The sequence below is a fragment of the Sorex araneus genome, chromosome 1 (assembly GCF_027595985.1).
Source record: "Sorex araneus isolate mSorAra2 chromosome 1, mSorAra2.pri, whole genome shotgun sequence".
Classification (NCBI taxonomy): Eukaryota; Metazoa; Chordata; class Mammalia; order Eulipotyphla; family Soricidae; genus Sorex; species Sorex araneus.
In genome coordinates, this window is record NC_073302.1 from 202555161 (window position 1) to 202568510 (window position 13350).

A 13350-nucleotide genomic window follows, 5' to 3' on the forward strand; every position below is an offset into this window, starting at 1 on the left:
AATGTTTGTTCTAGGACTAAGGAGAGGAGGAAGGAGTACAATGCAGGAGGAGGTGGACAAGGAAAACATTTGGTTGGAAAGAAAAAGCTGCTAAGAGTGAACCTATGACTTTTCCTCCTAAGGTATACTTTATTTTAGCGGCTTAGTTATTTTCTAGAACATTTTTTCAACATAATACTTCTTTAAATATAATCTCTGAAACTACTTTACAAAACTATAGCTTCATCATTTACAATTTTATGTACTTATATATACTATCTAGATTTTGAACCCGTACTAACTTACTAAGCTTACAATGCACTGCAGATTCTTTTTTCTCCAAAAACAACTACTTCCAAGCTCTAAGGAACTTTTACTACTTTCATATACTAGGAATGTTCAGACATCTAATTTATAAATCTAAGATCTATTAATTTCCTTTATGATTTAATAAACTTCTTATAGGTGGTTATTCATTTAAACAAATAAATCCAAGTGCAGAAATCACAATGAAAGTGCTTTTCCAAGCTTTGTGGACAGCTTTTGCTGGAAAGTTGGTGGTGAACATGATGAAGTTTGAATCTTAATTTTTTTTTTTCTTTTTGGGTCACACCCGGCGATGCACAGGGGTTACTCCTGGCTCTGCACTCAGAAATTACTCCTGGCGGTGCTCAGGGGACCATATGGGATGCTGGGATTTGAACCCGGGTCGGCTGCGTGCAAGGCAAACGCCCTACCCGCTGTGCTATCGCTCCAGCCCCTTGAATCTTAATTTTAAATATCAAAATCTAATTTTAGCTAAGAAAGGAATTTTATACTAAAGTTAGGAAGTAATTTATGAAATTGAGGGAAAGGCCAGAAAACTAGGATCACAGAACATCAAGCCAAGGAAAGCTTGATAGCAGAGATAATAGGTTAAGTGATAATACTTACTGGTATATAGGCACATATATATATATGTATAGGTAATTGTTTCAAAAAAGCAAGCAAAAAATAGCTTGCCTATTTTTGAGGGTTTTATGTACATTGTATACATTCTGATGTAGTGTCTTCATTGTAAGTGTTAATCTAAGTGTTTTTTTTAAGTATTGATCCCATTTCAAATACACAGAAAGGGAGAGACAATCAGTACAGAATTTTAAAATCTTGTTCATTAAATGTCTTTTTAGGGGTGGTAGGTGGGAGAGGGTATACTCAGCAGTGCTCACTGGACTGTGTGGTGCTGAGGATGTAATCCAGGTTGGCCACATGCTCGGTGAGTGCCATAACCCCTTGTACGATTTCGCTGGCCTCAAGATTCGTTATCTATGTTGGTAACATTTCAGATAGAATTTAAGTTGAGACATAAACAAATTCCTGATGAAACAGTAGACTAATTTGAGTTAGATCTGCTAAAATGCTTTTGAGATCACTGATAAGGTGCACTTATCCCCTATGTATATACTTCAGAAGCGAAATTTAAAGTTATTTATAAAGTTCACCTCATTCAGTCTCATAATAGAGATGGATTCCTGCTGCTAGTAGCTAAACTCATCCTGACTCCTTTTGCCGAAAATGACAAAATCCATGTTAAGCAGCAAGGTCAAAGGAGGAACTGATTAATTCATGTATGCAAATTTCAAGGAAGAAAGGATCACTGCTGGGCTTCGGGGACTTCTGAATGTCATCAGCAGTGTCCATCCCTGCCAGTCTTACTCTCTCTAACTGAGCTTTGTTGAACGCTGGCTGCCAGTTGTGTGCTGAGATTCTTCTTTCCCCAACTTCATCATACCTTAACTTCATCATACCTTAAAATATCTCTGGATTAAGGTTAACAGTTTTGTAGGCCTGTTCAAACACTCTCTTAAAATGTTGTCTTCTCACTAATACTAAATTATTCATTTGTAGATTTCATCTATTTCATGTAAATTAAAAAATGTATCAGCATAGCATATTTGATTGTTAAATGTATATACCCATAAAAGACACTGTAAAAAATTTATCAACTTTTCATTGACAATTTTGTGATATTTCAGTTTAGTTTTATTCCTCTATATTTGTGTGGGTGTTATATATGTATCACTTCTACAATAATTTTTTAAAAGTTCTATCTCATATGTGGGGTATAAAGAAACATAGTAAGGGAACAAATGGCCAAAGTAACCAGAACTGGAAATGTTGTGTACAGAACTGAGCTTCCATGGGACAGGGAGTCAGGGGTGTGTGTAGGAAAGGTCCCTGGGACATGGGAGTAGGACGTTGGAGGAGGGAGTGGGCTCTCTGGGGATGGCTGCAGTGTTAAATGATGTGCGCACAAACGAGTCTAATTAACAGTATTTTAAGTCCCAGTACCCCAATTAAAAAAAATCCTGGGAAGACTGAACTGTGTTATGTTTCTTAATCATAAGACAAAAAAGATCCATAAGAAGTTATCCAAATTGGACGGGAAAGGATGTGAGCAAGTGGAAAAAATGTTACTCGTACAGTCCTTTATATTAAAAGGGCCCTTTTGAGTCAAAAGGGATGGGAGATGAGGAAGTGTTGGGGACGGGCCTAGGCACCCCCTGCCTCTGTCCCTGTAAACAGGGACTGGGTGAGGAGGGGGCCTAGGCACCCGCTACCTTAGTTCCTGTAAACAGGAACGAGTATGGAGAAACTTGGCGTGAGGGCGAGTCATCCCCTGACAGCCGACCTTGACAGGCGGCCGAAGGGCCACCATGCTCTGGCGACCTGCCTCGTGAGAAAAGTTGAAGGGCCACCATGCTCTGGCAGCTGGACTCGAGAGGAGGCTGAAGGGAGGATTGGCTCATGTCTGCCATGGCCATGGTCAAGGCCACATCTGCTTTCCCATGTTTCTCAAGGCTGAGAGAAGGAACTGAAAAACAAGTAATACTGGCAAAACTAAAGTTGCTTATACCTCTTGATTAATAATGTTTATGCCACTTATGTAACCTGCTGATCATTGCTAAAATAAGACTATATAAACCCGCTTGGATTTCAGTAAACTTGCTGTATGCCACATATTGCATGCAGTCCTCCCTAGCCCACTCAACTCTCATTCCCTCTCTCCGGCCGAGGTTCAAGTTGGCTGCGTGGGCCGTGGCAAGGAAGAAAGTAGAGAATGAAAAGATTCATTTTGACAACTATTCTGCAAGGAATACTTCATTTATTGAATTTAAATTTTGTATATACATGTACAAACACAAATTAATTTCAACACTTCAGTTAAAGTGAAGAAGCACTTGTTATTTCTAACAAAAAAACTGATAGTGGGTCCGAGTGATAGTACAGTGGTTAGGGTGCTTGCCTTGTATGTGGCCATGCCAGATTAGATCCCTCGCATCCTATATAGTACCTGCCAGGAGTTATCCCTGAGTACAGAACCAAGAGTAAGCCCTGACTCAATGGAACCAGGAACGGGTGTCCTTCGGCCATCTCCCCATTTCTGGCAACTCAGCAGTCACGCTCATAAACCACTCCTGGCTGGTGCCATATCATTTCACCATCAGCCACAATCCAGAGTCGCACTGTCATCCTTCTCCCCGGCAAAGCAGCATAACATGACACATGCCAGAGCCATGCCAACGGAATCCAAGCCAGGGTGTTCCATTCGGGGCACCCCGGAAGGGATGGGTGAGGCCCTTCCTCGGTGAGGTCCGAACCCCAACTCCAGCCCCAGCAGCGAGAACCTCCATAACCCAACTGCTGCCATGCTCATGGCTGCTCTCCACATGCCTGAGCCGAGCCTCACCCACGACTCCTGGACCTCTCATGCCTCACAACACCCATACTCCAAGAGTACTGCACCGCATTTGATGGTTAAAGTAGGAGGCAATCAATCTTAGAGGGAAACATTTTTTTACAGACAATATAAGCACACAAGGCTCAACTTTTAACAACATGTTAGTGATCTCTTATAGAAGGGCTTAATGACTCTTGGGTGAAATACAACATTCTTCACACTTTCATCTAAGGAAACTTTTTTGGAGCATTTTCAGTGGTTTTACATAACAAACAATACAAAATAAATTATTTCAGTTCTGCTTTGGGACATGGGGTGGGGTTCGGGATGGAAACATCCAAAATATGGTCCTGGGAAGGTGTGATGATGATGGGATTAATGTTTGAATATTAAATGTAATCAAATAATGTGAACTACTTTATAGAATAAAAAAGTAAATTTTAAAAAAAAAGGGGGGAGAGAGTAAGCCCTGAACACCATTGGGTGTAACCTCAAAACAAAATGAAACAAAACGATAGTAAAATGTTAAGACTTTTAGAAACCTCATTAAGACATTTACTCACTAACACTCAGTTTACAAATGAACACACTGTACATATTAATCCCCATTTATTCTGGATAAACATTTTTGCTATACAAAATTTGCTAACAAAAGATTTTGAATGGCTTGGAAAAACAGCATTTTAAATAGTTTATCTTTCTAAAACTTAGGTGACTTTTAATTGTTATTTCTAACAACAGTTAGACAGAATAACTTAAAGTCAACTGCTATAAAAACAAAAACCGCATAACTGAAAAACATTTAAACAGGAAAATTAGTAAACTAGATAAAATTTTATTTGTCTACATACTATCAAAAATTTACTTTTGAGCTTTTGGACCCGGCTGTGGAAGGAGCATGATGGAGGGGCCCGAGGGAGCGCCCTCGGACCCCAAGCAGCCCACTGAACTAATTCCGGCATGGGACCAGAGACCCCACGGCGTGCTGAAGCTGTGGGACCCGGGCATCCCCCAATTCTTTTAACCTGTCTCTCTCTCAACTCCTCCCTCCTGAGCACAGCGCAGGGGCCTCGGTTTTCCTGAGCGCAAAACGGAGACGCCGAGCCTCTCTCTAGGTTTCTCCATCTTATGAGCACCATAAAAGGGTAAAAGTTTATAGTGATGTTATTTCTGGTTGTACTTTCCCTGGACTTTATACAGAAACCCAAAACCGCGCGGCCGCTGCCGCGGCCGCGCGACTTAATGTCATCTTAGTATGAGCAATATGTAATGGTTCCTTTCTAATGGGGCGGACTTTTGTGGGAGACCCTAATAGTAAGTCTGTTGCTAAAATATTGAAGGCAATCAAAGTGGTAGCCATCTCACTAGACTGAACTAAGCTATATCCCCACGCCGGCTGAGAAGAAATTTTCTTCTTTCTCGGGAAGAAACGCGGTGTGTCATCAACTACAGTGTGATGTCCATTAAGCAAACAGACCTGGTGGCGTGGGAATGGGATATAAGGGGAAAAATTATGTACAAGGAACAGCGGGACGCTGGTGGAATCTCGAGCCGGAGCCGACACCAGCGCAAGACCGTCGGTTCCAGAGACTGCTTGCAGATACTCTCTCTACAAGTCTATCAACTAAGCCAGAGCCCCACGCCTGCTGATGACGGGAAATAACCATCCTTTTCGGTTTTTTTTTTTCCCTCGTCAGGCAGCGTGGCGATTACTAAAACAGGCGTGAACTCGGTGGCTCGGGGCAAGGGGGAAAAAGAAAAACTATGTAACAAACAGCGGGGCTTAATATCTCTATATTCTTAGCAATGGAGAACTATCAAATGCCTCCTTGGCAATAGGACTGCTTTTCTTTTTTGGGGGAAACCCCAACAACGGTAGTGAGTTGTGTGTTGAAACATGGAATGTAATCGAAATAAGGCGTAAACGAAGTGAAACATATCATGTGCAAGGGTTGGGACTGGGGAGGTGGGAGGGGGCGGCAGGTATACTGGGGGGGTTGGTGATGGAAGATGGGCACTGGTGAAGTGAAGGGTGTTTGAGAACTGTATAACCGAAATAATCCTGAGAACTATGTAACCCTCCACATGGTGATTCAATAAAATTTAAAAAAAAAAAAAAATTTACTTTTGAGCTTAAAAAAAAACAGTTCAAGCATTTCTATATATAAAAATTTCAAGTTTAAATTTATTGAAAGACAAAAATAATGTAAGTTCTGTCACAATAACCATATATATTAAATATTTGGAACCATGGAAACAGAAATAGTGAAGTTTCAAATTTCACAATATTTTAATAGTTAAATAATTTGCCCAATGCAGCCATTTTTTTTTGTTAAAAATAACTTCACTTGATTTTTATTTACTACAGTGTGTTTTTCAAAAAAACACCAAAATACAATAGTATTAGGTTTGCAGAACAGTATGTTTATCTAGATTTAACAATCTTAGGAATACAAAACTCAATGTAGTAGGAAAATATGTAAAAACATGGAACTATGTCCCGTTAAAAATATAAATGCACCTTCAGTTGATTATATGAATATCAAAAACTAAACATTCTGATCAGAAAGTAGTTTCTATAAAATGTAGCAGGCATTGTTTGTTCTTTGAATATAATGAATAAATAAGAAATATTTCTATCTCACTTAAGTGTAATAGCATTTATTAGCAAAAAAATGTAGTATATACAATGAAAAGTAGGCATTGTCCTGTATTCATGTTTTCAAGTTTGATTTTCATTAAAATTTTTTTTTACATCTAGACAAACACCAAGTAAAAAAGATGAGGTAAACATTTTACACTTTTCAGAAATTACTTGAAACTTAACATTCAGATCTTCCCAATGCTTCAGTTTAGAACAATGCTTATATAAAACCCTCAATAATGATTTCATGACATACATGATACCAGTCAACAAACTGCAGGATTTTCTGATCTTCAAGTAGGCAGTGAAATTCTTCTCTACTGTTGGAAGTCATCATGACTTTGCTTCAGTGTGGATTTACATAAGACACCATGCTACAGTAAGAGCAGCAACAATACCATTCAATATTGCCATGCTATAGCCCATGTGGAAAGAATGTCCAGTCAGTTTCCTGAAGGGGTAGAAATAAAATAAGAAAATGTAACTTGCAATGTAATAACACCATCAGTTTTTATCACAATGCTTGCAACCTGGATATACACTTCCAAATATTTTACAGATCAGTATGTAAGTTTTAGGAAGGAATATTGATTGTTTACATAATTAGGAACAGAGATTTTAAGTTCTATATCAAAAATTCTGCTAGTTATGAACTACATTTCTCAGTTTGACTTCTAGAGCAAAACTCTAGTAGTTTAATCCTATACTTTTAATTATATATACGTAACATGTAACATAAAACTCATTATTTTTAATGTTATTTTTAAAATGATCACAGTAAAACTAGTTAACATCCTTTGCCATAGTTACAATGTTTTCCTTTATAAAGAATTATAAAGATTTACTTTTGGCAACTTTCAAATACACCAGCCAGTCTATATAACTATAGTCACCATGCTGCACCATTCCCATGACATTTATTTTATAGCCAAAGTCTGTAACTTCTGACAAAAAATACTGTTTTTCATGGGATTTTTTTATAGCTAAAGATTACACATATAAGAAACAACATGGTATTTGCTTTTCACTGACTTATTTCACAATACCATACCTCAAAGTCCATCATGTAGATGCAAATGGCAAAACCTTGTTTTTGTTATGGCTAAATAATATTCTAATATACAAATTCACACATACATCACATCACAATATCTTCTTTATATTTGTTCATTATAGATGGATAAAAAGGTTGCTTCTATATTCTAACTACTCTACCAAAACACCGCAGTAAATGAGTATAGGCAGGTGTATAGTCCTGGTGGTCCTCAATATTGCAAGGCCCAGGACAGACAGACAGACAGACAGACAGACAGACAGACAGACACACACACACACACACACACACACACACACACACACACACACCCCATACATACGCGGTTACACGATTTTATTTTTTTTAATTTATTGATTTTTTTAATTAGTGAGTCACAGTGGGGGTACAGTTATAGATTCACCCATTTTCGTGCTTGTTTTACCCTCATGCAATGTTCGAGAGCCCATCCCTCCACCAGTGTCCATTCTCCACCACTTATGAACCCAGTATCCCTCTCACCCCCCTATCCCGTCCCCTCCACCCCACTCTGCCTCTGTGGCAGAGCATTCCAATTTGTTTTCTCTCTCTCCTTTTGGGTGTTGTGGTTTGCAATAGGAGTATTGAGTGGCCATAATGTACAGTCTCTAGTCTACTTTCAGTGTGCATCTCCCTCCCCGCTAGGGATTTCCAATCACATTTTACTTGGTGTTCCCTTCTCTATCTGGGATGACTTTCCCCCAGTGGTTACACGATTTTATTAAGTCAAGATTAATACAGAATATAAAAATTATTAACGTGGTAAAAGTTACAATATTTGCATGTGTACAGATTTTTAGAACAAATCTAGAGGAAAATCCTACAGTCTATTATCACCACTCATTTTAAGATTATTTAAAGTAAGACTTTGGGAGCCAGAGTGATAGTACAGTGGGCAGGGCATTAGTCTTGCACCAGGCCATCCCAAGTTCAATCCCTGGCATCCTATATGGTCCCCTGAGCACCACCTGGAGTAATTCTTGAATGCAGAGTCAGGGGTAACCCCTGAGCATTGCTGGGTGTGAACCAAAAGCCAAACAGGAGAGAGTTGTGAGAGAGAAGGGGTGGGGGTGGGGAGAGAGAGAGAGAGAGAGAGAGAGAGAGAGAGAGAGAGAGAGAGAGAGAGAGAGAGAGAGAGAGAGAGAGAGAGAACAAGAGACGAGAGACAGAGAGACTTTGCAGCCCTTCACTCCCAAAGTTCTAAAATCCTGTGTTGGGCAGAGCCACCCTCCCACTACCCACCCACTGTGTGAAGTGTGTGTGCCAAGACAAATTAATGAATTTCTGGTGCTCCTAAAGAAAAAAAATTAAAAATAAAACCCTGTATTGTTTATAGTAAGTATTCTGTAAGTATGAAAACTTTCAAATCATAATCCTGTCCTAAAGAGTCCTTAAAACTAGAAAATGCAACTTAAGTATAAAGTCATCTGACAGGGGTATGGTGCCACCAGCAGGTCAACCTACATCCACAGGGTCAGTACATGAGTAACTTGATGGTGTATTCAGGCTTCCTGACACCCCCAAATTGCCACTGTGACTCTGGCCAGACCCCAATATCCAGGACCAAATTCCCTGAGAAATTAAACAGGCAAAATTTAGGTATGTGGGAACCACGCCCATAAGCCACCTCGGTCAGCTATAAATGTTCATTTTTTGCCTTGCTTCAGAGACCCATAAATAAATCTTGAAAGAGACCAAAGCTACAGTTAAGTCTCAGACCTATGCAAGGCTGAGTATATCAGAGTAAATCAGAAGGGGTCAAGTTAGCCTGGTGCCTGCCCAAGCAGAGACCCTGGCAGCTGCCTGCTCCAATCTAAAACTGCTACCATGCCCCTGGCCAGACTCTACTGTCTCAGGACAGACCTCACCGAGGAATTAACCTGTTGAAAATTTGGGTATGCAGGTCTTGTGACTGAAATCTCCAGGCTTTCTTGGGGTTGGGATGGGCTACCTCCCTCCACCTCCCTGTACTTCTGGAAGCCTCAGCAGTCACATCCACACCCCAAAGCTGCCACCCCAGTTAAAAATCTACTCCAGCCTTACCGTCCCAATAAAAATACTGAATGCCCGAACAAGCATGATAACCTCTTAGTACCTGTATTGCAAACCATAATGCACAAACAGAGGGAAGCTGGGAGTGGGGGGTGGGGATGGTGGGAGGGAAATGGGGGACACTAGTGGTGGGAAATGTACACTGGTGGCGGGATGGGTGTTGGTCATTGTATGACTCAAACCCTATCATGAACAGTGTTGTAATGGTCTATCTCATATTCAATTAAAAAATAAAAAAATAAAAATAAGGTCATCTGAGATTATGACTGTACTGACTTCAAGGTTTCATGATAAATGACATAAAAACATGCATGAACATTTAGAGAATTTAAAATATGAGGGAAAAGTATAAATCTATAGATTTCAAGTTTAATTTGAAGTATCACATGAAAAATACATATGAGCAGGGCCCAAGAGGCAGTACACAGGATAGGTGCTTGCTTTTGCACTTGGCCGACTCGGGTTGAATCCCTGGCACTCCAAACGGCCCCCTGAGTGTGCCAGAGTGATCCCTGGGTGCAGAGCCAGGAGTTATCCATTGCACTGCCTGGTGTGGTCTCCAAACAAACAAAAAATATGTATTCCATTGTCCCAATGGTTCTGTAATGATTCCTTACTTTAGGAATAACAGTTAATAAAGTGTTCACTATTTCAATGGAGCTAGCTGATTTATCCCTTTACACAACAGGAAACCTTAAACTTTAAGTAAAATTCCAACATTAAGAATTGTCTCAGGGGCTGGAGAAATAGAACAGGGGGTAAAGCTTGTTGCAGAGGGCCTGGGTTAATACTCGGCACTCCACATGGTCCTCTGAGCCCACCAGAGGTGATGTCTGAGTGCAGCACTGGTTGGGTGTGCACAAACAGCCCTCATCTCCTTTACAAAAATAATTCCTCATTAGAAACAAACTTTTTCCTCAACCTCGCATTTCCTTTCTTAGTTATACAGCCAACTTCTCTGGCCCAGCTGCCTTTTTAAAACATTTTTTTAATTATTTATTTTATTGAATCACCATGTGGAAAGTTACAAAGTTCTCAGGCTTATGTCTCAGTTATACAATGCTCGAACATCCGTCCCTTCACCAGTGCCCATATTCCACCACCAAAAACCCCAGTATACCTCCTGCCCCCCTTCCCCCCACCCCTGCCTGCGTAGCTGATAAATTTCACTTCATTTTCTCTTAGCGTAAGAATAGCTTGCAAGATCTCTTTAACTTTATCCACCAGTGCCAAGAAGAAGAGTCCCTGAGGATATCCCTGTTCGGTTCTACTGTGATTAGGAGGTCTTTAATCACTAGAAACTTAGGATCAACAGAACAAAACCATATTCCTAAAACTTTTGGCTTTATAAATCAATTTTTAAGTTTTAAAGAAAATTACTGACATGACGTTTGGAATAAAGTTTGAAAACCACTGCCATCTACAGTAAGTACCATTTAATTTTAAAAAAGCATCTAACACCTTCTCCAGATGGAGCCCTGAAGACACTGAGCAGCAACTAACACGGCTCCAGGATTCGGGACTGGGACACATCGTCCTTTTCTAAAACCTGAAAACATACAATCTTTTAATGGAAAACTAATTATCAAATGCTTCCTTATTAGGGTTATCTTGTTTGGGGGTATAACTCCCACAACAATAGTGAGTTTTGTGTTGAAATATTGAACGTAATCAAGGTGAAGAGAAAATGAAGTGAAATTCATCAGTTATACAGTTGGGGTGGGGGGCGGGGGGTATACCAGGGATTTTGGTGGTGGAATATGGGCACTGGTGAAGGGATGGTGTTTGAATACGTTATAACTGAGACATAAACCTGAGAACTCTGTAACTTTCCACATGGTGATAAAATTAAAAAATATATAAATAAAAAAAATAAATAAAAAATAAAAACGGAACAAAAAAAATAAAAAAGCATCTAAATAAAAAAAATGTTTAAAGAAGAATAGGTGGGGGTATAACTCCCACAACAATAGTGAGTTTTGTGTAGAAATATGGAACGTAATCAAGGTGAAGAGAAAATGAAGTGAAATTCATCAGTTATACAGTTGGGGTGGGGGGCGGGGGTATACTGGGGATTTTGGTGGTGGAATATGGGCACTGGTGAAGGGATGGTGTTTGAATACGGTATAACTGAGACATAAACCTGAGAACTTTGTAACTTTCAAAAAAAAATAAATAAAATGTTAGGGATTCTCCCCCCCACAAAAAAATAATAAATAATAAAAAATAAAAAAAATAAAGAAGAATAGGAAGCATGAAATGAAGAATAGGAAGGATGAAATATCAAGATAAGTAACAATTATCCAAGGGAAGATCACTGGCAGTCAGTGGTGGGTAGTAGCCAGACATTCAGCTTGAAAAACTTCAATTAAGAAAAAAGGAAAAGAGTACCGGGACCCCGCCTATATCATCATCCAAACTGCCTGTATCATTATTTAGTAAGCTGTATGTGAAGACCACAAGGGCAGATAGCATTACTTTTATTCCATTTTACTGAAGAGGAAATTAAGGCTCAAAGTCTGTGGCTTGCTCAAATAATAGTGAGATAATAAGGGGGTAGTATGGATTTGGAAGCTGACTCCCTTCTGACTTATAAGCTCTTTCTAATATGCCAGGCTTTCTGTCATCATTTACAAAGGCAGTTAAAACACTAATAGGGTTCCAGCCTGAAACTGGCATACATGTTTCTCTCAGGTACTTCCTACCAGCTTTGCTGTATGCACTCCTGTGCCTTTTAAGTAGCCCATAGATGACAGCAAATTAGCACCAGCAAAAGCCATAATGAAAGGTGCAAAGCAAATACCACCAAGAGTATTTAATATGATTCTTGACAGAACTGTTACTCAACTTATATTTATATTCAGAACAGTAATAGAATGTATCTTTAAGACATGCATATATTTTATCCCTTCACTTCGAGAAGTAATAGTGCAGTGCATCAATATATTTATTAGTGACAGCACAGCGAATGATGGTCCAAACAGTCCCAAGATAATGAAATGTCACGATACATGAATATCAAAGCCAAGTTCTCCATCTATCTCTTTTGTCCAGTCTTTCTCTCCTGTAATTAGCCATCTGACATCTGTTTCATTAGTTCACAGCAATAAAGAATCTTATTTGACAAAAAGAGAGCTCTCCAAAATCTGTATTAGAGTTGTACAGTCAATTTATTGTATTCGATGTGAAATCTAGTGTGCCTGGAATGGAAACTTCTCATTTAAATACCTAATCATTCACTTTTCTTGACCTCTAAGGCAGTAGTATAAAATACTGCCCTCAATGAGAATCCATAATCTCAGAGCTAGAGGGACAGCACAGTTGGCGACTCAGGTTTGATCCCCAGAATGCCATGTGGTCCTTCTTAGCCCCACCAAGGAGTGATCCAAGTGCAGAGCCAGGAGTAAGCCCAGACCACTGGCGGGGATGGGAGGTGGGGGGATGGCGGAATTCCATGATCTCTTCTTTATGATTTTGCTTGTCTATTTGTATTACTATTACTACTCTTAATCCCCAAGAATAATGCTCTCAATGTCAAGAATTAAGTTAGAGACTCCTTAAATAACAAGATAAACAGTGCTGAACAGAAATAAGTACTAATATGCCAATCCTAAATTCCTAATTTTTCTGGAAATTCATGTGACATATAATACTGTTTGCTTCTTCCTACAACAATAAAAGCAGTACATATTAACATACAAATGTCATTGGAAATTCAAGTATTTCAGCACTTGATACATGCAACATCCAGAACACTTTACGTGCAAGACAGTGTCAGATCATGTGCTTTTAATTTGTAGTTACTGAAACTTATTATAAAAGGAATTACAATAAATTAATTTCCATTTCTCATTTCAAATTCACTTTGTAGATTCCAAATAG

At 39.3% G+C, this 13350-nt stretch overlaps 1 protein-coding gene across 1 annotated transcript in view; it reads right to left on the reverse strand.

Annotated features, from left to right (window-relative positions):
- Positions 1–5843: 5843 nt before the first annotated feature.
- The window catches only part of ARL6IP6 (ADP ribosylation factor like GTPase 6 interacting protein 6), a 32482-nt gene continuing 24975 nt past the window's right edge, over positions 5844–13350 (reverse strand). The window contains exon 4 of the mRNA XM_004620510.2: positions 5844–6795. Within this exon, the coding sequence (XP_004620567.1) occupies positions 6702–6795 (94 nt within the window). The 3' untranslated portion in view covers positions 5844–6701. The remainder of the gene's footprint in view (positions 6796–13350) is intronic.